The sequence below is a fragment of the Vicugna pacos genome, chromosome 33, assembly GCF_048564905.1.
Source record: "Vicugna pacos chromosome 33, VicPac4, whole genome shotgun sequence".
NCBI lineage: Eukaryota > Metazoa > Chordata > Mammalia > Artiodactyla > Camelidae > Vicugna > Vicugna pacos.
In genome coordinates this window covers 9,463,939-9,491,452 of record NC_133019.1, presented here as the reverse complement: position 1 = coordinate 9,491,452, position 27,514 = coordinate 9,463,939, and the positions used below count along the sequence as shown (strand labels likewise).

The window sequence follows — 27,514 nt, the reverse complement described above, 5'->3', positions numbered from 1 at the left end:
TTTGCGAGGCTGGTCTGAATGTATATAACATCTCTCTCCAAAAAGTTTAAAGTTAAGACAGTGTGTGAAGACAGTGCACTACGGTGAGACTGGGAGCTCTGGCTCGAATCCCATTTTCTGTTGCTGGGTCATTGTGGAATTTGCAGCAATTCATTTCCTTTAGCCCTCAGTTTTCTTAGCTCTAAAATGGGAATAGGCCAAAGGATCATCATCTTAGCATTGGTCTGAGGTACAGATGGGGGTTGAGAATTTTGTAGATAAAAAGTGACGCATGAATGGCTCCATTAGAGGAGCAATTTCTGCCCGCAAAGTGCTTTTTAAAAATCACTTTCCAACCTGCATTTAAAAGAGGGGGAGACATGTCACCAAGATGAGTGGTGTTTTCCAGGAAGCAAGAGAGCCCAGCCCAGGCCACCCCTGCAGTCACACCGACTGGCGTTTGCGCGCGCGGCTCCCCCGCTCCCCACACCCCACCCAACCTGCTCCGAGAACAGGTGCTCGTAGCCCTCTCCCTGGCTGTTTCCTATAGTTTGTTCCATGCTGCCATCTATAGGTGCTCCCGTATTATCACAAGCTGAGCAGGGCCTCTGACTTTACTGTCTGCAGTCAGAGGTGTGAGAGGGGCGCTGAGTCAGCCACTAGGTTATTCTCAGGCAATTTCTCTTCTCAATGCACAACCCCACATGTTTTGCTTTTCCCTCTGGAGGCGAGAACATATTCAGAGAGGAGGCAGAGTATGAGGGCTGGCATTGGAGCAGCTCTGAGCACCTTGGGGTGGCGAGGGGGCAGGCGAAAGCGAGCTGCTATTGGGGAGAGGAACCCCTGGGGGGGGTGATGCCAGTCTTGAGACCAGCCACCCATCCATTCCCATCCTGTAGGTGAACACCTTCCAGGCCGTCCTGGTGTCCGATGGCTCCTATACATTCACGCTCTTCAATTATTATGAAATCAACTGGACCACTGGGACAGCGAGTGGTGGCGATCCCCTGACGGGTCTTGGGGGAGTGATGGCACAGGTAGGTGGTTCTTCATGTCATCCTCCTACGTGTCTCTAAAGCACTGCACCCTCTGCGTCCTTTCTCAGCATCCTCTGCGGGGGTGGGGCAGGGTGGAGAGGGGAATCCTGCTTTTAACTGGAGAAGCATGTCTGATCTAGCAGGTGGACCAGGAGGCTAGTCTTGCCCATCTTTGATACCTTGATCTTGGCGTGGCATGAACTAGTGGGTCTTTGTCACCTGGAAGGGCAACCCCAGGGACTCCAGGAGAAGGAGTCTCTTGACTTCAGGTGTGCTGGGTTCTGAAAATAAGATGTTGGACAGGTGAACCAATGGGAGTGTGTGTGCTCAGAAGTCTGATTTTCCTTTGTGCTTTAGGCAGGATTTAATGGTGGGAACCTCACCAATTTCTTCAGCCTTCCGGGGTCAAGAACCCCCGATATTGTGAATATCCAAGAGACCACAAACGTCAATGTTCCAGGCCGCTGGGCGTTTAAGGTCGACGGGAAGGAAATTGACCCAGCCAATGGCTGCACCTCCAGAGGTAAAGGCATTTCCTCTTCTCTGAGGCAAAGCAGGGTTTGTTTAGCTTAGATTGACAGGCAGGCTTTTAAGCCACGGGGGCGGACTTGGTGCCGATGCCTTCCTTACTCTTTTGACATCTCTCGGCTGGGTAATGGAGATCAAGGCAATTTTAGCATGCACATTCATCATGCCAGGAGCTGAAACCCTGCGTCTGCCGTGCTGCGGTTTCTAAAGTCCTCGCCTGGGGTGTGAACGCAGCGCCCTGCTCGGAGCAGCTCCAAAGTGGACGAGGAGCGTGAATGATTTCTCAGCCAGAGGGACAGAAGGGAGCCCTCCTGTTTGACAGTATTTTTGTTGTTGTTGTTGCCTGTCCCCCTTTAGATTTTCCTTCTCGTCTTTACTCCTGCTCCACCATCTGCACTTGGGAGATGCACGGGGGTGGGCGAACTCGGAGCATTGCCAAGTCTCTACGAGAGTAAATCAGGACCTCCTAGTATGAATAGAAAGGAAGGGGGGAGAGTGTCACAGTCTTCAAGGGAGCTTCTCCGAGAATCTTCCAAGCAGCAGCAAAACATGCAGGAATTTAGGGAGAATCAAAGCTGGCTTTAGGTCTGTGTGAGCCTCAGTGGGTTCCCTTCATGTTGGCATCCAGAGTTTGGTGCCTCCTCTGAACCAGCAGGACCTCTTCGGATGTGCAAAAACAGCCCAGGACTCCCACAGGAATGTCCTGGCTTATGGACCCCTTGCTTCTTATGCGCCTAAACATATTCAGAAAACAGAATTTCCGTTTAATTTTTCTGCTTCTAGGAGTGGAGGCTATAGCAACTAGAATTGGTCAATCATCCATCCATCTGTCTGTCCGTCCACGCCCTCACCTACCCACTCATTGACCCATCTATCCGTCCATCCATTCAGCCATCCAGCCGCTGTATCTTTTCAACTGAGGTGCTAGCCACCCTGTTAGGTGCTGAAGATGAAGGCGCGCTAGACTCCCATGGCTCTGCCATGGTAGAGAAGACAGGCAGGGAAACAGCAATGACTCATGTAAGATGTGTTATGATAGACACGGGTGCAGGTGCCACGTAAGCACAGAAGAGGACCCTGGGGGAAATGTTTCCAGATGCCTAAGAAAGTTATGGGTTGGGATGAAGGCTTCAGGAGGGCTCCTGCCCTCCTTCCATTGAAATCCCATCCTGATGACCTGCATGTCTTGCCAGCCCTGCGGGCTTCAATTTGTGTAATAATCAGAAGAGCCGTAGTCACCTGGTCTGAGATGCCCACACCCTCTGCCCCCCTTCCCTGTGCTTGGTCGTGCTTATCAAACCTCTGCCTTTGCTCTGAGGAAAGGTCATTTGTGAAGATGGCCTGCCTGGGCATCCTTGCCTCCTGTGGACTCTGTAAAGTCCTTCATGTTCAGAATAGCAAGTAAATGTTTTAGAGCTAAGCCAGTATTAAACTGGATGGAAAAGAATCTAGCTCCAAAGCCCACCAGGATTTCAGAGATTGTGGCCTCCTCCCTTACAAGAGTGTAGACACAGCTTCGCTTACGGTCAGTGAAAGATACCAAACCCCATTATCTCTCTCCCCTTTATGGCCTGGGCTAGGAACAAACCCAGCGCCTCTCTCCTTTGTCCAAGCATCACAGAGCTGACTGACTGTGGCCGTGCTACCCAAGTGCCGGGTGACAGCCTCTCCCTGAGTCCCCGGGATGAAATGCTGTGATAATGGAAAACCTTGGCTCGCGGAGCTGTGGGGTTGGTCAGATGCCAGCCGCGTACAAAGTCCTCACTTTGACTTCATTCTTTCCCCTCTGAGTTATGGCCTTGGGTTTCATATGCAGGACAAATTCAATATCCTTATACGGACTGCTGTGCATTTTAATGTGCCACCGGACATAGATCAATCTAATGAGACTGGGATTTGGCCCGGGTGATAGCAGGGGAAGTGTTGCATAGAGCTGGTTTATTATATCATCATTTTGCAAACAAAATTATCTCGGAGAGTCTACCTTTCTGGTCCAAACCTCCTTTATTCAAAGGCATTTTCCCCTCATTTATTGGAAGCCTGAGGAGGCAGAGACTGGAAATTACACTGGGTCGAGGCCACAATATATGCAGCCTGGGTTAGCGCCAGAGAGGGCCGAGGTTCGAAGGGCCCGTTTTCAGGGCAGATGCAGGCGACCTACTGGGAATGTGAATAAGCCTATTTTCCCATTTCTCGGGCCCTATTCTCAGCAGGTCCGAAACAGAAGTGCCGGCTGAGATATAATTGTTCCTCTTGGGCAGATACGGAAAGGACTGCTCCTGAGGCCGCCTTGCCTTCCGCTGGCTTAACCTTGCACCCTCGTGCTGTTTGTTAGGTATTCAGTTTTACAAAAACTCGAGAAATCTTTCAAACTACCATTTTGAACTATACTTAGTCCTGTATGACATGGTTTACACTTCTTAATGTTGTGTCTTTGATCCTTTTCTTTTCAGACATTCTCAATTTACTTCTTCTACCTCTGGCACCCTGTGCCAAGTTGTTCTAGCATCACCGTTCCCCAGGAGGCAGGGAAAACAGCCTCGTCTGCATTCTACAGGCTGGGACACTGAGACAGGTGGAAGTCGAGTCAGTAGTCTTGGAAGTTGATTGCAGGGTTGTGACCATTGCCCAGTTCTCTTGGCTGCGACCCCAACCGAGGCCTAGATCACAGCCCCCAAACCAGAGATGCTCCTACTTCAGTTGAAGGTTGATAGGAAGAACCGGCAGATTTCAAAGTCTTGGGAAAATCGTTCATTTTGGAAAATGGTTTTTAAAGACTGAAGGCCTCTCAAATGAATAGCAGTAAATATTTTCAAAATTAGCTCAGCCCTTAGAACCAATTCCCTCCCCTCATCTCATTCTCTTCCTGAGCTAGATTCTGTCAAGAAGTTCTGTCCAGTGGATAAAGGAAGAGCAGTGCTGGGCTTGGACAGGGCCTAGGGTGAGAGAGAAGGCGACTTATATAGGTGTCAATTTGGTCTGAGCAGTGACTGCGGGGTTTATGAGCCAGGAAAGGTGCCAACCAGAGGTCAGCCCTTTCCAGAAGCTTCCCAGGGGCCTGGGATTTAAGTATGTGCATCTGACTCCTGATTCTTTTCTGGCACATCCTGAGGCCCCAACAATGGTTTGTTGAATGAGTGGATGAGTGAACGAGTGAATATATTAGCAAGCGAACACACGGTGTTGCCAAGTTACCTGGGTGAGCTGGCCCTCTTTCGGAATACCTTCCTCTTATTGCCGAAGGCAAGGAAGGGACTGCCCCGCGTCCTGGCCCCTCCCGTGGGGTAGGACAGTGCGTCTTTCCTTGAATGAGAGCATGCTCACCAACGGTGGAGACCAAAATGCCAAGAGCTTAGACTGGATTCAAACGGACTCAGTGGGGATCCCGGCTTCACTGTTGAGTTGCTGAATGATCCTGGATGAATGACCCAACGTCTCTTAAGCCTCCGTTTCCTTGCTTGTCAAATGAGGGTGACACTGCCTACCTACCAGGGTTCTTTTGTGGGTGAAATGGTACGAGGCAGGTAAAGCCTGGCACTGAGGGGGAGCGCTCAGTAAATGTTGGCTGTGATGTTCTTGTTCCCCAGGACAGTTCCTGCGGCGAGGGGAGGTGTTCTGGGATGACCTGAACTGCACCATCAAGTGTCGCTGTCTGGATTTCAACAACGAGATCTACTGCCAGGAGGCCGCGTGTAGTCCCTACGAGGTGTGCGAACCCAAAGGCAGATTCTTCTTCTGCAGCCCCGTGGAGACCAGCACATGCGTGGTGTTCGGGGAGCCGCACTACCACACCTTTGATGGCTTCCTCTTCCACTTCCAAGGCTCCTGTGCCTACCTGCTGGCCCGACAGTGTTTGCAGACTTCCAGCCTCCCCTTCTTCAGCGTGGAGGCCAAGAATGAGCACCGGGGGGGCTCAGCTGTCTCCTGGGTGAAGGAGCTCTCGGTGGAGGTGAATGGCTACAAGATTCTCATCCCCAAAGGAAGCTATGGAAAAGTCAAGGTGAGACCCTCTCCATCCTTCACAGGGAGATGCAGGAGCTGGAGATTCTTCAGCCTGGGAAAGACTTTCCCAGATCTGCTGGTTCTGCTGTTGGCTGTTTGTACCAAAGACAGACATGGCTCTTCCCACCTCGCAAATATCTTGTAAAATTCTTTATTAGGCTAAACTTTGTTTGTTCAGGAGCTAACCTAAGCTTTCTCTTTGACATGTCTAGCTGCTGTTTATCTTTAAGTCCATTTGACTTCTCAGTTCCCTCATACGCATGCGTGCACACAGGCACCCGCGCTCAGAAGCAATTAGGAAGAGAGGTAAATTCAGTTTCTCAAGAACCTGGCTTGCAACAGCGGTAGCGTCATGGCCATGCCCTGGAGACAGTGTAAACACAAAGTACAAACCCATAATTCACTACAGCCTTTGATTAACAATCCTCACCACATTGCCCTCCCTGTTTGCCCAAGAGCTACGGCTTCATTCTCAGGGAAACCTCCAAACTGACTGATGTGTCCACAGGCACTGCCCATTCAGGCACCTGGAGTGGGGCTTGGTAACAGTCTTTGGTGAAGCCTGGGTGGGAAGTTCCTGTGGAAGCTTTGCCTAAACACCCCTCAAGCAGAATCCTCCACTCCTGCCTGGAATACAGGAGAACACGGGTCTGGGGGGCGGGGCCTGTTTAGCATATGCAAATGATTCCTGTCCACGTCCACCTGGATTTCAGGCAGAGCCACTGATAAATGAGGGCGAACAAAGAGCTGCTTGCAATTACTCAATTTGTGGAGGCCCCAATTTTCATGATGTTAGTGAAGATCTTGTGGTAACCATGTATTTATTCAAGCAGTAATAACCAGGACCACAAGGGGTTGATTGCCGCCACCCCGTGAAATCCTTAATCCCCAAGCATGGCGGTCATTACAGAGATTACAAACCAGAACTGATGGCGACGCAGGATGCCTTTCTTTTTCTAAATACGTGTTGTAGTTTTAGTTGAGGCAGTATGCCCAACAAAAGGCAGGACCGAGGAACTAATTCCACTTTTTCTGGCTCTGCCCTCCCTAGGTCTGTGCAGTTTATCAGTGTCCTAATTAGAAAAGTTGGCTATTTATGTGGTTGAAATGCCAATTTGCTTGTCGCTTGGTTAGTCTCCCTAGAGACAGCTCTGTATACCAAATCAAAGGTACGGGTTCAGGCACAGAAGTTTGGAGTTTTTTCCCTTTTAAATTTATGCTGTACTGTTGAGGGCTACACTTGTCCTTGTAGTTAGATGCTCACATTTCAAGCTAGAAAAATGTTTGCCAGGTCTCCCCCACTTCCTGTATTGTGGGGATGATGTCTGTAATATCTGTAGTTGAAAAAGAAAGCTTCATGCTCGATTCCTGCTTTCCATTTTGATTAAAATTCTTTTCCCCTCACAGTCAGAATCTTTTTTTTTTTTAAGAAGGAAAGGGGCACCGTCATTTCTTTCAGGCCCAGCAGCTCTGCTAATTTTGCGTGCCTCTTTTCCATCGTCCCAGCATAGGGCATGGATTCCTCAATTTTCTGTAGCGACAGGGAGATGTGGATGTGAATGTAAATGTTTCAGCAAGAAAAGGTTATGTGATTCCAACTGCAAGCTAACAATGGCTCCCTTTTCCTTTTGCCAAATGGCTTCCCAGTGTCTCTGAATACACCTGCTCTGTTGGGGAGGGTGGCTCGATGGATGGCAGGGCCCCCACCCGGGGTGAAATGGGGACAGGCAAGGAGAGGGGTGGGAGGCAAGAAGGAGCCTGATTCGCCTGCGAGGCAGCTGACTTCCAGGCCTGGCAACACGGATCTCAGGCATAGATCACCTTCCTCCATGTGCTGGGGTTAGGAGCTGGGTTCTGAATATGCATCTTCCCCCTTTGAAATGTTCTCAAGTAACAAAATAAATACTTTAGGATTGCGTATGCTAATGGGGGCCAAAGAAAGCCAGTGAAACTCCATATATAGTAAACAACTCCTTCTGGCTAACACAGATCAGTTTTCATATTTCTCCCCCAGATAATCCTAAGTAATTTCAAGTTCACCAGGGAAAAGAGGACCAAGGCCAAATAGCTTATGGGTGATGAAGAGCTCAGACTCTAGGGTCAGACCTGCTCAAGCCCTTTGCCACCACTGCCAGGCGAGTGGCCTCTTCGACCTTCACTTTCTCCATCTGTAAGATGGGGTCATCATATCTAGGAGGCAGGGCTCTTGGCTGTAGTTTGGACTTGGCCATCTCTACTGAGCACGGGGGCAGAGGCAGCTGGGAGCAGTGGAGGGTCAGGCCCTGTCCCCCACAGGTGATGTGAGCCCTCAACCTCAATTTCCTCACTGGCCAAAGGGGAGATGACAAGGACCTTGTAAGGTTGAAGGCGAGGGTGAAGTAGAAGAGCCCCGTGGGCCATAGCTAGTGCACCGCCTGGCACACAGTGGGCACGCAGCGCATGCAGGTTCCCACACTGCCGTGCACACCATAATCTCTGCTCATTCTAAGGTCTGTGCTGCGATGCTGCTTCTCTCTCCTAGCTTTGCCCAACCCCGACTCCTGGGAGAGGCACGGTCAGAGGGGGACCCGCCTGGGAGACGGGGAAAAAGAAGGAAAGCAAACAGTGGCTAATCAGGAGTTGAGGACGGGGATTGTGGGAGTGAAATAAGGAGTCATATGGTGGGGAAGAGTCCCCGGGACTCTACTTCGAGCACTGTGGGTACAAAAACAGGACACTGTAATGCGCGGCTTAAACTGAGACACGTGTGAAAGAGAAGGGGAGTGTAATGACCACTTACGGCCCGGGCAACCCATGTGGTCAGCAGAGCGACACGGTCAGCCTGAGTGCGACAGAGAAACCAGCGGGACTCTTGCAGCCTCCGGAGTGTCCCCCGTGGCTTCTGCTCTGAGACACCGCGGCTGTCTTTGTTAGCAGGAGCTGAGGGACAGGGGAGGAGAATGTGCAGCGGCGGAGGCGCTGGGCTTTTACAGCTGTGCCACCTGGGGAAGACTTCCCTTCCTGCATCTCAGCACAGAACAGCCCATGCGAGCCACCCGGCGTCTCGCTAGCTGACCTTCCTTAGAGACAGACTTTCCTCATCCTTGTTGGCAAACCCACTACCTGGGACATAAGGACAGATCAGCCGACTCCTGGGTGCTCCTTTTCTATTTCTAGCTCTCGTAGGGTGGCTTACTTCTCAAGCCTGTCTTTCTTGTTCGTTTTCCGCATGAAGTCTTACTAATCTCTAGCGGCAGAGAATTGCACAGGGCATCGGCCGTGGTAAACCTGGGGAGTGATGCCTGGACAGTCCGTTGTCTCACTTCCTGGACAAGCTGGAGAGTAGCAGCAATGGTGGCAGTAAAGACCCTTGATCTTTCTAGGGTCCAGAAATCAGTACGGGTCCAGGGCAGCCCGGATGTGCTCTTACCGTCAGCCCACCCAGGACTCTTCTGGGACGAACCGTTCCATCCCAGCCCACAAAAGTGACATCTATAGTGCTAGGTATGTTAATTTGAAAAAGAAGAAAATGAACTCACTGTTGGAGGTTTATCAAGCCACTCACTCAGGTGAGCCAGACACCTGGGCCTCGCTCTCGGTTTGTCCCCTCTTCCTCACTCCCTGCTGCAGGAAGCACCAGCGGCCCCCACGAGCTGTCCCCTCCTCCGCGTCTCTGCACGTTAGGCCCCCACCCTCCGCCGCCCTGGCCTCCTGTGCCAGCCGCCTGCGGTTTCTCTGCTGCTAACTTCTATTTGCGTCCCCAAGTCCTTCACGCTGGCCAGAGCGGACTTTCTCGGATGCACGTCTGACCCTGACATTCCCTTGCTTAAACCTCTTTGGAGTTCTCCCTACAGAAGAGTGATCTAAGTTGTTGTTTTTGTCCTTGTGGGCTTTTGTTCTGCTTCTAAACAGGCTTCAGAGGCCCTCCGAGCTCTGTTCCCAACACAGAAGCCAGAGCAGCTCTTTTGCAGCGGAAGTCAGGTCGTGTTGATCTTTTGCCCCGGACGCCCTCTTGGCTCTCCGTTTCCCTCAGAGTCACAACCGAAGCCTCTGCGTGGCTGACAAGGCTCTGCTGTTCTCTCGGCTCTTGTCTCTCCGCCCTCACCGACCACTGCCCTCCCTCCTGCTCTCTCCACTCCAGCCACACCGGCCTGTGCGTCCCCGAGCGCCTAGGCATGCGCCACCCTAGGGCCCGGCCACTCTCCCCGCTTCCTCGTCTCAAACGTCTCCTTCGCTGGGATCTTCCCAGACCATCCTCTCTAAAATTAGAAGCCCTCTTCGCTAGCACTTTTGCTCCACATTCTTGGCTTTATTTTTCTGCAGAACACTTTTCTGGCATCATTACACATTTTACTTATTGGTTTTGTTTGTTGTTGGTCTCCTGAATGGAAATGTAAGTTCCCAGAGGCAAGGATTTTTGTCCCTTTTGCTCATTGCTAATCCCCAATGCTTAGAACGGAGCTCGACACACAGAAAGGGCTACGTTGACGTCTGTTGGATGAAATGGTCCCTGCCCACGTCTCCAGCTTCCTCTCCAGCCAGCCCTTCCCTCTGCAGTCCAGTAACACCCCAGGACTGCCCCATATTCACCCAGCTACTTAACCACGTGACTTTCTTCCCTGGCCCTGGACTTCCCTGCCTTCCGCTTTCTTCCTTTGGCCCCTTCTGTGTATCTTTAAAGACCCAGATCAGACTTAATCACCTCTAAAAATCGCCTGTACACCCCCGAGGCTGGACTCATGGTCAGTACTGTTGTCCCCTTGGGTCACCCCATCACCTATGAATGCATATTTAAAACTCTGTGTTCTAAATATCAATTTGTGCCCCTCTTCCTCAGTGGACTGAGGGCTCATGGGGGGCAGGGACAATTACTTGTTTTGTTCATTATTTCTCAGCAGCTAACATAGTGCTTGGTACCCAGTAGGTGTTCAGATTTGTTGTTACGAACGACTACATGACACAGGCCTGGTATCAGGAAGTGACAGGGTGAAACACAGGGAGAATAGTCCCAGGGCAGCCTCAAAGCTAGACTGTGGGGAAGAGTTTGTAGTCCACCTGCCAGCTGGGAGCGGGGGTCGGGGAATGCTAAAGGCAGAGAGGGCGTCACCAAGGAAAGTGTGTCACTTGAGCTGAGACTTAAAAGAATGGATTTCGAGGAGAAAAGAGGAAAAGCGAGGTAACTAGTCTTTCGAGAAAAGACTTGAAGCTGACCGAGAGCCAGCCAGGAAGGGTTGACGACCACCTGGTCCCCAGAGGGGTCTAGAGTGGCTGCAGCAATGCACAACTGTCACAACTCAAATGCCAGCCTGCTCTCCAGGGTCCCCAGGAGGCAAGCCCGCCGGCACTGAGTTGCTCTGCCTCCCTTGCCTGCCCGCGGCTGGCCCCACTGCCCTGGCACCTGCTCACCTGCCTCTTTACTATTACTGTTGTTGGCAGGTCAATGACCTAGTGGCTTCTTTGCCCGTCACCTTAGACTTGGGGGCAGTGAAAATCTACCAGAGTGGCATGTCTACTGCCGTGGAAACGGATTTTGGGCTCTTAGTGACGTTTGACGGCCAGCACTACGCCTCCATCTCCATCCCCGGCTCCTACATCAACTCCACGTGTGGGCTCTGTGGGAACTACAACAAGAACCCGCTGGATGACTTCCTCCGCCCCGACGGCCGGCCGGCCATGTCGGTCCTGGACCTGGGCGAGAGCTGGCGGGTCTACCACGCCGACTGGAAGTGCGACTCGGGCTGCGTGGACAACTGCACCCAGTGCGACACCGCCACCGAGGCCCTCTACTTTGGCTCCGACTACTGCGGCTTCCTCAACAAGACGGACGGCCCCCTGTGGGAGTGTGGCACCGTCGTGGACCCCACGGCCTTCATGCACAGCTGTGTGTACGACCTGTGCAGCGTGAGGGACAACGGGACACTCCTGTGTCAAGCCATCCAGGCCTATGCGCTCGTGTGCCAAGCCCTTGGCATTCCGATTGGAGACTGGCGAATCCAGACTGGGTGTGGTAAGCTGGCATCCCATCTGCTTGGAAGGCCGCGCTCATGCAAGGGGGCAGGGAGAGGGTTTCCGGGCTCCCAGAGGAGCTCCCAGTTAAGACAAAGTGCCTGAGGATGGGAGTGAGGTTGAAATATCGCCAGTTATAAAGAATGAACTGTAAAAGGATCTTTACCTTTCTCCCCACCCAATATCATGGCCAGAAAACAAGAAGCCACTGATTGGCACATGTGGTCTGGAGACATGGAAAGTGTGGCCGGAGGAGGACCCTTGGCAGGTGGTGGGGGCAGAGTTGAGCGGGGAGGGGAGGGTTCCCCGAGTTGGAGGTGGCCTCTCTGTGGCTGCTGGGGAAATGCAGACGCTGGCCTGAGTCACCAAGACCAGCCTTTGGGAAAAGAATTCACCTCTCGGATGGAGCCCATGGCATTTTTGTCCTTGGCTTTTTCTTCTCCACTCTCAGTCCCTTCAGGCTCTGGAGCTTTTCAGCCGGTCAGAGAAGGGACTGCAGGCAGGGCAGAGAGCGGACTCAGAAACAGATCTTCTTCTAAAATGCTGGGTGGTGAGAAACAGCCCCGGCGGCGTGGGAAGTCCAGCTGCTTTGGAACGCCGCTTTCAGATTAAGCATTTGGAACCATTGGCAGTCTTGTTATGTTTTCCTTCTATCCGACGTACCTCTCTGCTACTTTTCCTAGTTATGCAAATGTCAAAAACAAGCAAACAGAAAAACAAATCACTTCTTGGGATTTTGTTCTTTCCTGGTCCTTGGTTTTCTCTGTATGAGTAAACAGAAAATTTTAATCCACGCATTTAAAAGTGCAATGGATCTGAGTTAAAAGTTTCTTTCGATTCCAAGGCCAGGGGGCATTTTTTTCCTATTAGTACAGGTTGGATTCATATTAATCATCACGTATCAGAATCAATTCTTAGAGAATTGATCAAGCTACTAAGAGACAGTGTTTTTTAAAATATTTTTTTAATTAAGGGGGGAGGTATAGCTTAGTGGTAGAGTGCATGCCTAGCATGCACAAGGTCCTGGGTTCAATCCCCAGTACCTCCATTAAAAGATAGGAAAAACAAAACAAACCACCCCCTCAATTTTTTTTTCTTTTTTTTCTTTTTTTTTTTTTTTTTGCTGTTTGGCTGGCCAGACTATATTATGCCCTGAGTATCCAAATTCTGATTCAAGTTGAGATTGAGCATGACTTCTCTTCGATCCTTGTATAATCCAAAAGCATCCGATTGCCTAATTTTTGGCCTATGATGGCTATTCTTTTTCCTAGTGGTACCACTTTCCTACCCTCCACATTCCTCTCTCTCTGTCTCTCATATTCATGAGATTCATTAGATTTAATTCAGAGAGCTGCTCTACCAGGCTTTAGAACCCCTGCCTCGATTAGAACTCAAACCAGACTCAGATGTTCTTAAAATAAGAATTGAAGGTTTCTAAGGCAAGAAGGACCTTCAGAAGGCATCTAGTTCCAATCCAGTCTCTTGGAGGAACAGACACGAAGATTCTTTTCAGATAGCCAAGGTTCTTTCCTATTTTTAATACCCCAGAGAATTCATTTTCACAGTCTTCTTTGGTCATTCTTAGGTACCTCTCTTTTTGAAAGTTCACTTTTTGAAATTCTTCTTCTAAGAGTTACATCTTTCATTTCTCCTGTAAGTTTGGTTGACCTCCTAAGAACCGGCCATGCGCTTTAAAATCAGGCCGACGTATATGCCCATCAGTCGAAGATCTTAAACCATCTTGATGGTAGTAGGTCACCAAGCACTAAACCTGTATTGAAAAATCCACCTGATCTAGTTAGGATAGCCAAGGTGATCAAATGAGAGTCAAACTTCACACTCCACCCCCTTGCTCAGCAGTTATTACCAAAGCAGTTGTGCCCCTTGCTACAGACATAACCTTAAGTCTCCTTCCCCCAGTGAGTGGCGGCCTGGCCCTCCCGCTAGGAGCTAACTGGTCCAGAAGCAGCGTTCCTCCTCCAGGGCCCTTGTGCGCGGTGGACTGGCCCGCCAGCACCCGGGGCATTCACCTTGTCACCCTCTCTCCTCTCCCCCACGTCAGTGTCCACGGTGCAGTGCCCGAGCTTCAGCCACTACTCCGTGTGCACCAGCAGCTGCCCCGACACGTGCTCGGACCTGACGGCCTCCCAGAACTGCGCCACGCCCTGCACGGAGGGCTGCGAGTGCAACGAAGGCTTCGTCCTCAGCACCAGCCAGTGCGTCCCGCTGCACAAGTGCGGCTGCGACTTCGACGGCCACTACTACGCCATGGGGGAGTTCTTCTGGGCCACGGCCAACTGCACGGTGCAGTGCCTGTGCGAGGAGGGCGGCGACATCTACTGCTTCAACAAGACGTGCCGCAGCGGGGAGGTGTGCGCCGTGGAGGACGGCTACCAGGGCTGCTTCCCCAAGCGGGAGACCGTGTGTCTGCTCAGCCAGAGCCAGGTGCTGCACACCTTCGACGGCGCCGCCTACGCCTTCCCCACCGAGTTCTCCTACACGCTCCTCAAGACCTGCCCCGAGGGGCCCGAGTACTTGGAAATCGACATCAACAAGAGGAAGCCGGAAGCAGGGCCTGCTTGGCTGCGGGGCGTCCGGGTCCTGGTGGCCAACCAGGAGGTCAAGATGGGAGGCATCGGGGCTTCGGAGGTCAAGGTAAGACTCATGCGGCCTTCGAGAGTTTTCCGATGAGTCACGCCAAGCGAAGGAGCCGCATTCTTCAGGCTTGCCTGACTGCCTGTGACTGGAAGCGGACTCTAGGAAGCCAATGACTCCGAAATGGGAGCATTTTTCTAACAGCACCAAATAAGAGCCTATTGGGTAGAAACGTGAAGCTGGAATTTCTCAAATCAGATAGAGCAGGACTAGCTCACCAGAATAGCAGATACTTACAGAACGCTTACTATGTGCCAAGCACTATTCTAAGCAGTGTCCCACTTCATCCTAGGAGGTAGATGATATCATTTTTCTCATTTTACAGATGAGAAAACTGAGGCACAGAGAGGTTAGGTAACTTCCCCAGGGACACACAGCCATAAAGTGGAATTCAAGCCCAGGCCGGCTGGCTCCAGAGTTTGTGCTCTTGATTCTGTACTATACAGAGCCTCCTACCTGCAGATGGGAACCATGTGGATTAGCACACAGGGTACCTGCCTTCCACCCCGCCCCCCGACCTGGGCTAAAATACCCACAATCAGGCATGCAGACTCACAGGCCATTAGTTCTGGAAGTAATCTTGGGACTTATCAAGTGCAATGCTTTGTTTGCACACGAGGATCCCACAGGGTTAAGTGAGGGCTGCGGGCCTGACAGCTGGGTGGGGGCAGATCTGGGATCAGGGCTGATGGGGGCCAGGTAGCTCTCCCTCCTCCCAGTAACACATGCAGTTCATAATATCACATGACGTCGAATTTGGAAAACGAAAGCCAATGCGGTAAATAAAACACATCCACAAACTGAAAGGGCTGTGTTTTTGTTCCCATGGACACACTGGCAGGAATGAATTTATTTAAAGAATGGTAAGAGGTAGGTGGGGGGATGGACAGCCAGATTGTTAGATATACACTGTGTGCACCCAAGGGGCTTGGACACAGGAGGAGGAAGATTGGAAGGGAGAGGAAGGAGGCAGAAAGGGGGGAGGAGGGGAGCCGGCTGTGCAAAGGGGTTTTTGGGGGCAGGAGGAAGCCACACATCCAAGGTCGGGGGGGCAGGAGGAAGCCACGTATCTCAGATGACTGTTGCTCACATTTCAATTTTGTTTTGAACTAGCTCAGTATCTCACACACATGCAGATAAACAGCAAACATGAGGGATCAGAGGAGCCTGGGAATAAAGAAACAAAGATGCCCATGAGAAAACAGTCGCTGTCTCTGTGGTTTCCACAGACTGCCAGCTTCTCGACATTTCTGAAAGGACTAGTCGTGGGGCAGCACCGGGTCTTAATTCACAGCCTAGGAAACTGTGGGCACTGTGTGTGCATCTGGAATTGACAATAGTGATTTGATTTTTCAGTTGAATGGCCAGGAAGTGGAATTACCTTTCTTCCATCCTTCCGGGAAGCTGGAAATTTACCGAAACAAAAACAGCACGACAGTCGAGTCCAAGGGAGTTGTGAGCGTGCAGTACTCAGACGCGGGCCTGCTGTACATCCGGCTCTCCACCGCCTACTTCAACTGCACGGGGGGCTTGTGCGGCTTCTTCAACGCCAACGCCAGCGATGAGTTCTGCCTCCCCAACGGCAAGTGCACGGACAACCTGGCAGTGTTCCTGGAAAGCTGGACCACTTTTGAGGAGATCTGCAACGGGGAGTGTGGGGACCTGCTGAAGGCCTGCAACAACGACTCGGAGCTGCTCAAATTTTACCGCAGCCGCGCCAGGTGTGGCATCATCAATGACCCCTCCAACAGCTCCTTCCTGGAGTGCCACAGCGTGGTCAACGTCACCGCCTACTACCGCACCTGCCTCTTCCGCCTGTGCCAGAGCGGGGGCAACGAGTCGGAGCTCTGTGACGCCGTGGCCCGGTATGCGAGCGCCTGCAAGAACGCCGACGTGGAGGTGGGCCCCTGGAGGACCCATGACTTCTGCCGTAAGTTGGGGTGACATTATGGCGGAGGCCAACTGGGTTGGGAACACTGCATCTTCTCACTCGGGACTCTCTTCCTGGTGGAATTGAGCTCAAGGTCAATTGAATTACCATGTATACTTTCCCTAGTCCGATGTGTCCGCTGGAAGGCCTGTCACCCCAAACCAGACTATTTCTCACCTTTGTTTTTGTTTCTAATGACACAGTACCTCTTCACTGTAGAATGATCAGCCACCCTATTGACTGTGGATTTATCCAGCAGAAGGTACACGTCATGTCAAAGGACCAGAAATCTCTGTGATGGCTCAGTTGGAGCCTTCTCTCTTGGCAAGGCAGGACCCTGTTCATTTCAACAGAAGGTGATCAGTCAGGTGCCTCTCCCAAGGTAGAGATTAGCCCTGCTCCCCAGGGCCAACCTGACATGATTATTAAGAGAGTCCCGTATTGCTGGTTTTACATTTTGTCCCGAGTGTCTGACCCCTCAGATACCTCGGCAGTGCTTGTAGTAATTAGAATAATTGCTGGGAAGACCTGACATAGAACAGCCTTGGTTATAGGGGAGCCCAGGAGGAGGAGTAACTGGACGGGTCGAAAGAGGAGTGGCTGGGGGGGGGCGGGACCCAGGCCTGGAGCAAGGACTGCCTCACCTGGACCGCAGCTCCCATCCCTTCCCCACCAAGAAGATCTGTCCTAAACCAAGACCAGCCCCACCACTGAGATTCCATCCTTCATTTCTGTTTGTTTCTCTTCCATTATATTCCTTCCTAGCTAAAGGTGTTTATTTTTTAACTTTTTATTTTGAAATAACTTTGAAGTTACAGAAAAGCTGCAAGAGTATCAATAGAGCTTTTACCCAAATGAACCTATTGTTAGCATTTTGCCCCATTTACTTTGTCATTCTCTTTCAAAGTCTCTCCATTTGAAGGAAAGTTGCAGACATCATGCCACTTTTGTCGCTAAATGCTTAGGTGTGTATTTCCTTAGAAGCAGGACACTCATTTACAGTACAGTCCAGTTATTGCCCTTAGGAAATTTAACATTGATGCAGTAACTTGACACCTGTATTTCAATTTTGCCAGTTGACCCAGTAATGTCTTTTGTGGCTCTTCTCCCCATCCCAACCCCCAAAACAGGTCTAGTCTAGGACCACATATGGCATTTAGATGTCATGTCTCTTTGGTCTCTCTTTTTTTTTTTTAACATTTTTTATTGAGTTATAGTCATTTTACAATGTTGTATCAAATTCCAGTGTAAAGCACAATTTTTCAGTTATACTTGAACATACATATATTCATTGTCACATTTTTTTTTTGCTGTGAGCTACCACAAGATCTTGTATATATTTCCCTGTGCTATACAGTATAATCTCGTTTGTCTATTCTGCATATGCCTGTCAGTGTCTACAAATTTTGAACTTCCAGTCTGTCCCTTCCCACCCCCCGCCCCCTTGGCAACCACAAGTTTGTATTCTATGTCTATGAGTCTGTTTCTGTTTTGAATTTATGTTCATTTTTTTTTTAGATTCCACATATGAGTGATCTCATATGGTATTTTTCTTTCTCTTTCTGGTTTACCTCACTTAGAATGACATTCTCTAGGAACATCCATGTTGCTGCAAATGGCATTATGTTGTCGGTTTTTATGGCTGAGTAGTATTCCATTGTATAAATATACCAGTCATCTGTTGATGGACATTTAGGCTGTCTCCATGTCTTGGCTATTGTAAATAGTGCTGCTATGAACATTGGGGTGCAGGTGTCTTTTTGAAGTAGGGTTCCTTCTGGATATATGCCCAGGAGTGGGATTCCTGGGTCATATAGTAAGTCTATTCCTAGTCTTTTGAGGAGTCTCCATACTGTTTTCCACAGTGGCTGCACCAAATTGCATTCCCACCAGCAGTGTAGGAGGGTTCCCTTTTCTCCACAGCCTCTCCAGCTGGTCTCCTCTAATCTAGAACAATTCCTTAGCTTTCTTTGTCTTTTATGGTATTGTCATTTTTAGAGAATACAGGCTCCCCTCTTTTTAAATAGAATGTTTGGGTTTGACGTTTCCCCGTGATTGGGTCCTGCTGTACATCCCCCCCCCCAGCCTCCTGCACAGGCAATGTGTGTTTTCCTCAGGGTATCACATCACACGCGGGGCACGCTCTGTCCAGCCTCCTGTCATTGGTGACAGGCACGTTGATTCCCTGTCGGGTGTTGTCAAGTGTTTCCACTCTATGGTCACTATGCTTTCATCTTGCAACTAATGAGCAATCTGTGGGGAGATACTTTAAGACCATGCAGCTTCCTGCTTGTCATCAAAATCCCCCTCCTCGATTTAGTGACCCTTGATGATTTTTGCTTGTATCAGTTTTCAGCCTGATGATTATAGGCTGCCAGTTTCCAGCTCCTGAACTCTCTCCACCTGTACCCATCAGCAGATTTCATTTTATTGTAAGCAAGAGCCCTCCCTTCTCTGCTGTCTGCCTGTCACATATCTATCATCCATCCATCCTTCCATCCATCCATCTATCTATCTCAATCATTCATTGATCTTATGAATGTGGACACACGAATTCCTGTCTTTTTTCCAATGATTTATGTTTTATATTACATTTGGTAATGATTTCGGTGTTAAAACTGTTCCAGATTTGGCCTGTGGGAGCCCCTTCAAGCTGCCTTTATGTCCTTTCGGCATGTCCTACGTCTGTCATTTCCTTACTTTCTGGATTAACAAGATGCTCCATATCATCTCTTAACCTTCCCTGCCCCAGACCAGAATCAGCCATTCCTCAAGAAGCCCTGATTCCTTTTGGTGGGGAGTGTTACTAGAAGTCAAGGTCTGAGTGAAGCTTACCCATTGCTGTTGGAGTGTCTTTACTTTGCCTTCAAGCCCTTTTAATAGAAACATCTTAGATAGAGCTAAGAACTCATACTCACATGTGCACACATATCCATGCTTGTCTTTGTTTTAAATGCAATGCTCTGGTTTCTGAGCATTGGAGGTTCACGGGGCATGTGGAGTGTCATCTCAGAGATGGGCAGTTATATCTCCAGTGACCTTAACCTAATGGGGGAGGGATGAATAGCAGAAGCTGTGAATTCTGAAGCTGGAATTCTGGGTACATGCTCTTTTCATAAAGCCAGCTATAGGGAGAGAGGATCCAAGGTTTCTATTAACCACTCCATCTGGAGGGACCTTACAGGGCTTTCCCAAAGCCTTCTCTTTAACCCACCTCCCACATTCTCTTCTATTCTGTCTACAGCTTATCTAAAATGATGTCTGTCCCTGCTCCTGCACTCAGCTTTCTAGTTACAGTTCCTTCACATCACGGGATTATGGAGTCAGCCCCAAACCAAATTCATTTTGTGGCCGGGCCATATCTGTGCCGTCCTCTTAGACTATGAACTCCTACCCAGCAGGAAGTGTTTCTGGATTGTTTTTGTATTGCACGGAGCACGGTTTGGTGGCATTGTGTATGCAAAGTAAGTGTGGCAGGAGAGTAATGATTCCCTCTTTTCCTGGGTGGGGTGGCTGCTGAGAACAGCTTCTCCCATCCCTCATTGGGGCATACAGAGCTGGAGGAAGTGCCTTTTTCTAGAGAGTGATGTGGACAAAAGCAGTCAAGGGGTACATGGCTTCCTCAGGTGGAGGGCCAGGGCTCACATGTGCAAATTCCCCAGGATGTCCTGGCCAGATCCTCTGTATGTGGGGCTGGCGAGAAGGACTGGAGCGTGCACACTTCATTAATCTGTTGCAACAAAGTGTGTTACAGCTCAGTGTTATAGCTCAGTTGTGACAGCAACCTGGATCCAGGCAAGAGACCAAGCAGCACTCAGAGGGTTGGAGAACTCAGGTTTATTATGCCAGTGGGCCCAGAGCAGTTAACACTCCAGGATCTGGACCCCATCTGTAGGCTTACACAGCCTTTTATAGGCTACCAGTCTAGACTTTGCAACATTTTGTAGCATCATATGCAAATAAGGTATAACAAAGGTGACTAATTAGGAACAAGCTTTGTAGAAATGGACCAATCAGGAATGAGGGAGGTGGACCAATCAGGAGTGAGCTCCATGCAATGAAGCACTACAAATGGACCAATCAAGAGTTAGCTCAGGGAATCAAAAGTATCTTGGGGGTAAGTTCCCATTTCCTAGAAGTAAGCTGTTTCAGAGTTTAAAAAATGAGATAATGCCACTGGGCCAGGGAACGGGATGGTGCCGGCAGTAGAGTAGTGGCCCTGCCTGGGGGTCCTGCCGGTCTTTTTCATGGGGCTTCCCACCTCAAATCCAGTCTCCAAGTACTAAGGGGTTAATCTGGTCGGGGTCTCGCAGAGCGTGGATTGGATGGGGCAGCACCTGCACACTAGGAGCACGCTCTTCATTGGACCTGGAGGGAGACGACCACTGCTGCTGTGTTCAGATATTTTTAACCAGCTATTGTTGGCAGAGCCAGGCTGCCCAATTAAGTAATTTCAGAGGCATTTCAGGGGCCAGGGGAAGTTTTATTACTTCATGTCTGTATGTTCCAGACTTCCAGGCAAATTCAGACAACACAATAAGTCATCAAATGAGAGCCATTCAAATAAGTCGTGTTATTTGCTATCACCATAAACCTGCCGTCAGTGTTATTCATAATTTACAGACAAATGCGTGCATCCCTCTGTACAGACATATTTAATCGGTGCTGAGCAGCCTTCAACTAGTCAACAGAAGTGGAGACAGTCCTTTGGCCCAGAGGAAAGACTGGCTTTCAGTACCTAGTGTAAAACTGTTGAGTTGGTACTTGGGGCAGAGCTGTTATGGCCATGCAGTTTATTGCTCCATTGTGTCCTTTGTGTCCTTGGATTATAAAACCCTCTTAAGTAGTGATAGTATACATAAGATATAAAGAAAGCCTTAAAGGCAAGATCTTGATCTCACAGGAGACGGTGGAGACCTTCACAGATCCTTGGACTACACAGACTTGTAGGGAGAGGCCTTCTGGGCTCTTGGGTTTGTCCCCGCCCATGTCAAATTTTGACAAACTAAAATCATAAAGAGAAATGGGAAGGTTACACGGTAAGCCGCATGTGCTGTTATTTTCCGTGCTGTGCTTAGCGACTCAGAGACCGGCTCTATCAAGGAAGGCTTCTGGGCAGAAATGTGACTTGAAATGAAAAATGGAGACTGGGTGGGCTGTGACTTTGTGAAGGCCACGCCGGTGCGGAAAGAGTGTGAGCAAAGGAGGTGGGGAGGTGCTTGCACTGAGGGTGGTGAGGAAGCAGGAGAGGTCAGAGGGCACCAGGAGCAGAGGGATGAAAGACACGGGCAAAGTCCGGTTTGTAGAGTAAAAACACCTGCACAGAGCCTATCTGGAGTGGAAGGAAGTGTAAGGGGGAAGGGCAGAGCATTTATTGAGACTCTACTGGGGACTCTATGGGAACACTGGTGCTAGGCAAGTATGCCCTTATTTAATGGAAAAAAAAAAGAAACTGGGGCTTGGAGATGGTACCCCCAGGTCTCTATGGCCTCAAAGCTCTTGTTCCTTCCAGGACACTCTCTCTCCAGAGTCTTCAATTCAGGAGACCTAGAGTTGGGAGATCAGGATTCGAATCTCCCGTACCTGTCGGCTGGATTAAGTCACTGAACTTCAGTTTCCTTATCTATAAGACAGGGGTGATGTGACTTTCCTTACCGTCCAGGTGGTTGAGAAAATTACACTAACATGCCCAGAATAGTGCCTGGCACATGGCAGGGGCTCAGTACAGGCTCCTCATCTAGGCATCTTCTCCCTGAAAAGCCAAGTGCACTGGAGCAGCACAGGAGCGAGCCTCGATCACCCCAAGTGAGGATGGCGGTGGTGCCGGCCACGCGGCATTCACTGAGCTCACCACTGTACAGATGAGTCACGTGCAGTGTATACGCACGTGCATGCACACACATACACGTGCATATACACTCTCTGTCTCTGACCTCTGTCCCTTTCTCAAGCCTGTCTTCCCCTTGCTCACCCTCAGCTCTGGAGTGCCCAGAGAACAGCCATTTCGAGGAGTGTGTGACGTGTACGGAGACCTGTGAGACCCTGGCCCTGGGCCCCATCTGTGTGGACAGCTGCTCCGAGGGGTGTCAGTGTGACGAGGGCTATGCCCTGCTAGGCAGCCAGTGCGTCCCCCGGAGCGAGTGTGGCTGTAACTTTGAGGGGCACCCACTTGCCACCAACGAGACCTTCTGGGTGGACCTGGACTGCCAGATCTTCTGCTATTGCAACGGCACGGACAACAGCGTCCACTGCGAGACGCTGCCCTGCCAGGACGATGAGTACTGCGGGGAGGAGGGCGGCCTGTACCACTGCCTGGCCCGCACCCATGCCTCCTGCATCGTCGCGGGCTACGGCCACTACCTGACCTTCGACGGCTACCCCTTCGACTTCCAGACCAGCTGCCCGCTCATCCTGTGCACCTCAGGAAACAGGCCGAGCTCAGACGCTTTCCCCAAGTTCACGGTCACAGCCAAGAATGAGGACCGGGAGCCGTCGCTGGCCTTGTGGGTCAAGCAGGTGGACGTGGCGGTGTTTGGCTACAGCATCATGATTCACAGGGCCTACAAGCACACGGTGCTGGTGAGTAGTCATGGGCCAGACCCCAGGAAGGAGCCGTGGGGATGTGAGGACACGGCTCAGCGGGCCAGGCTGCGGCCGAATCAGGCAGGCCAGATCCAAGGACAAGCGAGGGTGTTAGAGCAGCGAGGGGCCCAGGAGATTTCCCGTCCCTTTACTTACAGATAAGGAAACTGTGCCTCCAGAGAGAAAAGTGGGCGGCTCAAATCAGAGGCAGCAAATCCAGAACAGGGGCAGCTCTAGGAAGGGTGCCTTTCACAGTGCAGCGGGGTGGGCTGGAGACGGCGCAGACCTAGATGGGGTCCCAGCTTGGCTGCCGCCGTGCGGCCTGCAGCGGTCACTCCGTCTGTGTAGCACGGACGAGGAACCTGTCAACAGTGCTGTTGTCCGATCTACTCCCTCCCCTCCTTTGAGATCAAAATATATGCCTGCTTGGCCTCCTTCCGCCTCTTCTCAGTCCAGGATCCCGGAACTCAGGGATCTTGCCCGCATCTGGAGAGCTCACGGGCGTCCTCCAATCTTCTGACTCTTCCCCACCCTTTCACTCCCTTGGCCATGAAGACCTGACAGCCACCGAGGAGCTGACTTAGGCGGTCCACCTTTTACCACCGTCCTGCCTGGTCTGTGGCGTAATTTATCTCCAAAGAGGCTCCTCTTTATCGTGTATACGCCCCCTTCCGAATTCTGAGCTGTCACGGGCTTCCTCGGGCAGCTCTCCGGATTTTGTCCTTTCCTTAGGGTTTCCTTAGCCCCCTTCTCCAACACAGGGAGGTTTCTGAGCTTCTTAACCTTTCACGTTCACTGGACAATGTGCCTTCTTAGCATCTAAGACAGAGTCTCACTCTGCCTACTTTTCTTCCCTTTATTGGATATTTTACTTAAACTCTCCTGCTCATTTCCCTCTGTGCTTCTCCTAACAGTTGGTTCCTCTATCGTCCAAGCATCAATCACACTATATTTTTCCGTGATGTTCATGTCCACCTCACTCAGTACTAATTGTGGGCTTCTCGAAGCAGGAACCACGCCTGGTTCATCTTTATGTCAAACGAATATACTGCATGTCGCGACACTCAAAGCATTTGTCAAACGAATGAAGGAGGTGACATAAGTCCTTTCCTCCAAGGTTCCTACGACTTTCATTTTGCTGCTGGCCACGTCTTCAGCAATCTGAGAGAGGAAACTGCCACCAGGGCAAGTTAGGAGTGTATCAGATGTGTTGCTTTTAGCCACATAAGGTTCCCAGCAGATGTCTGGATAGTCAAAGCTGCTCATTCCGATAACTTCTCTCTCCTCCACTTTCATCATATGTGTCAGAACGAACGCATCAATCATTTTGCCCTTGTGGCTGCATCGTGTTTGTCCATTTCTCCTCTGCTCCCCGTCTCATGTATTTCCACCCTTAACATTTGTACATTTCGATGTTGTTCCTTAGCTCTGTGACATGCAGCATGCTTGCTCCCAACTTTCTACCTTTCAGGGAGTTTTTCTTCTATTAAAATATAATCTGTTCATGGGCCCGGTCTGTCCAGTGTACAATGAAGTCATATTTTCTGCCTTGTGTTCCACGCTCTAGGCATCTAGGTGTGTGGACAGCTGAGGCTACCTGTGTTTTCCTACCCAGTTATTTTCACGTAGAGACATCAGATCCTCGCCAACACTTACTCTTTTCCAGGCTCTCCCTTCTCTCCTCGCTGGTTGCTGGTCCCACTGTCTCAACGGGTGTTTCCCTCCCTTTCCCTCCACTTTGAGGCCAAGGCCCTCATGGATCAGCTCACCTTCTGGCACATGTCCTGCCCGAGTCTCGCGAGATGCCCCCATGGCTAAAGTCAAGCCGTGAGAACCACACAGCTGGTTTCTTCCTCCCACAAAGAGATGGAGAGGGAAGGGCACGTTAGTCCTCAGTGCTGCCCTCACAAAGCATCATAGACTAGGTGGCTTAGAACAACAGAAACATATTTTCTCCCAAGTTGGAGGCTAGGAGTCCGAAATCAAGGCGTCAGCAGGGCCACGCTCCCTCTGGGGCTCTGGGGAAGCCCCGGCCCCAGGCCCCTCTCCTAGCTTTTGGTGGTTGAAGGTGACCCTTGGTTTGATCACGACTCCCGTCTCTGCCTCCATCTCTACATGGCCTTCTTCCCTCTGTGTCCTCTGTCTCTCAGTGCCACATGTCTCTCTCCTTTTAAGGACACTAGTCATTGGATGGAGGGCCCGCCCTTTTCCAGGATGACCTCACCTTAACTCGATTACATCTGCAAAGACCCTACTTCCAAATAAGGGCACATTCACGGGTACTGGGGGTTACAACTGCAACCTTTTTTCTTCTTTTTTGGCAGGGGGACAAAATTCAACCCACAACAGGGGGTAATTAGAGAGTAATGGGTACCAAGGAGGGATTGATTAAAAGGGCTGAGGGGGACACTTTGCAGGGCCTGTCTTTCTGAATTACCAGCTGTCCTACGTGCCCAAGCTGGGAGTAGAGTATAAAGCTTTCAAATCTCCGGCAGGAAGACCGAGTCCAGGATGCTTGGAGGATCTTTTCTTTGGGGGCCTGGGGGATAGATTTAGCATTTACTCTGAATTATTAATATGCATTACAGGGTCTGCTTGTTCAATGATTTGCATTTGTTTTTCCCATGATGTTATTATTAGTCACCGTCTCTCCCTGAGAAGAATAACAGCTGTCACAGTGACAGCACGCAGTGACGTGCCGGGCAAGACGCGGCACAGGCCCGGGTCACTGCGGGCGCTCACAGAGACGGGAGTGACATGGAAGCGAGTCCTCGGGACACTGGTCCTGCTGTGACTCTGACCTTCCCCTGCGTTAAGCAGTCCTGAGGACGTGGGGAAAGCCACCGAGCCACAGGAAACGAGGGATAAATACGCTCTCTGTGTACCAGACAGAGTGGTGGGGGTGAGCGATGGAAGACGAGCCACTGCCGGAACCCCCATGTCAGCCATCCACGGCCAGAGCCCGATGGAGAGGGCCTCTCTCCTGCAGTGTCCCCCAGGCTTTGGCACAGCCCGGTCCCACACGGTCCAGGAAAGGCTTTCAGGCCCCTCCCAGCTGGTGTCTTTCTCAGTTATTGCCAATCCCACGGCCATCAGAGAAGAGGGAGCTTTTGAGCATCACTCTGGTTCAATTTCGTTTGATGAGCTTATACTAATGCTTGCTCTGTGCCAAGCCCCAGGGGGTAGAAACATGACACGTGGTTCTGTCTTAAGAGAACTCAGGGTCTAGTGGGAGACAGATGTGTTCGCAGGTAACGTGGACGTGATGTGAAGTCCCACAAAAGTGGGACATGGGGGGGTCATGAGAGAACCGATGCGGAGGGAAGCCTTTCAGGAAGAGATGACCGGGAGTGGATGCTGGGAGCGGAGCCCTGAAGGCATCCGTTAGCCAGGCCGGGAATGAGGCAAGGGCGTCCCAGGTAAAGGAAACGTCAGTGGAGACCTGGGAGGGTGTTGTGAGGGACCTCAGAACAGTGGCAGGGGCTGTCACAGCAGATCGGGACCAGTTGTCTAAAGAAAAGCTCTCCACTGAAAAGCTGGTATGTGGCCTCATTTCTGACACTTTAATATTAGAAACACATTTCCCCACACTCACCCCCTGCCCTGTTTTCCTCCTCTGCACCTGCATCCCTCATCCATCGAGTGCTGCTCCCTCACCAAACTCTCCCTCCGTGTCTCACTCACAGAGAGACAGGGCAACGAGGCAGGGATGGAGGGGACATTCACAGGGCTTCAGATACAGAGGGGCAGGCCCGTCTAGGTCAGAGATCTGCCTTTCCTGGGTTCTCCTGCGCAATGACAGGACTGGAATCCAGTTCCATGGCCTCCCCAAGGCATCGCCTCCTGCTTGACACTCAGTAGCCAGGAATATAGAATTCGGGGCCACTCAGGAGGAAAGCTGAGGCAGTGCACGTGAGCCCCTGGGTGCACAGCCTTGAGTTTATTCGTGTGAGTCCCCACGGCCTCGGCTTCCCTCGGTGACCTCGCACATCTGTGTTTTGTGCTTACATGGCACCCACGCCTCTGAGCCTCCCAGTTGAGAGAGTTGCACTCACCAGGCATGACCTCCTTCCTCCTCCTCCCTCCTCTTCCCTGTCGCTGAAATGCCCATTGCAGCGTCCTCCTGGCCTCCTCTCTTCCAGGCAGAGGATGAGTCCTCCTTCTCCTGTCTGTGGCCACCCTCCACACGCACCCTCTCTTTTTTGCCTTCTCAGGCTCCTGCCCGTCTGTCATTTCCTCCCCTGCTGTGTCTTGGGTCCGTCTCTTCACCCCATAAACATGTTCATTCTAAACCAAACCTTGACACCAGTTCGGTCCCATCCATCTCCTCCCCTTTCTTACCAAACTCCTGGAGAGAGTCCTCTCTGCTTCTGTGTCTCTTATTTGCTATTTAACTTCTGCAGTCTATCCTCTGGTCCCCACACAACTGAAGTTCTCTTATTAAAGTCACTGGTGACTTTTTTTTTTGCAAAATGAATGGGTCTTTTTCAGGCTCGATCTCATGGGACATTACATACGAGGCCTTCCAGACCCTCCCCGTCTCTCCATTTTTATCTCCCATCATCCCTAAGGCCGCATTTTATGCTCCAGCAGCATTACATGGCTGTAATTCCTCACATTTACCAGGCTTTCCCTCTCCCCTTGGCCTTGGCTCGGGCTATGCCCTTTTCTTGGGATTCCCATTTCTTCACTCTCATTCCTTCTCGACTGACCGATACCACTCACCCTTCCAGGTCCGGGCTGGACATGATCCTCTGCAGGCATCCCTGATTCTGTCCCCCGGCTGAGTCTGCTGCCTGTGCACTTATTTAGCTGT

At 50.8% G+C, this 27,514-nt stretch overlaps 1 protein-coding gene across 3 annotated transcripts in view; it reads left to right on the top strand.

The window, feature by feature from the left end:
* Window positions 1-27,514, top strand: part of TECTA (tectorin alpha) — a 67,232-nt gene that overhangs the window by 10,518 nt on the left and 29,200 nt on the right. For all 3 annotated transcript variants that reach the window (XM_072953732.1, XM_072953731.1, XM_072953730.1), the window contains 7 exons: window positions 879-1,016; window positions 1,374-1,539; window positions 5,132-5,544; window positions 10,962-11,532; window positions 13,594-14,186; window positions 15,543-16,116; window positions 22,094-22,695. In XM_072953732.1, the coding sequence (XP_072809833.1) occupies window positions 879-1,016; window positions 1,374-1,539; window positions 5,132-5,544; window positions 10,962-11,532; window positions 13,594-14,186; window positions 15,543-16,116; window positions 22,094-22,695 (3,057 nt within the window). The remainder of the gene's footprint in view (window positions 1-878; window positions 1,017-1,373; window positions 1,540-5,131; window positions 5,545-10,961; window positions 11,533-13,593; window positions 14,187-15,542; window positions 16,117-22,093; window positions 22,696-27,514) is intronic.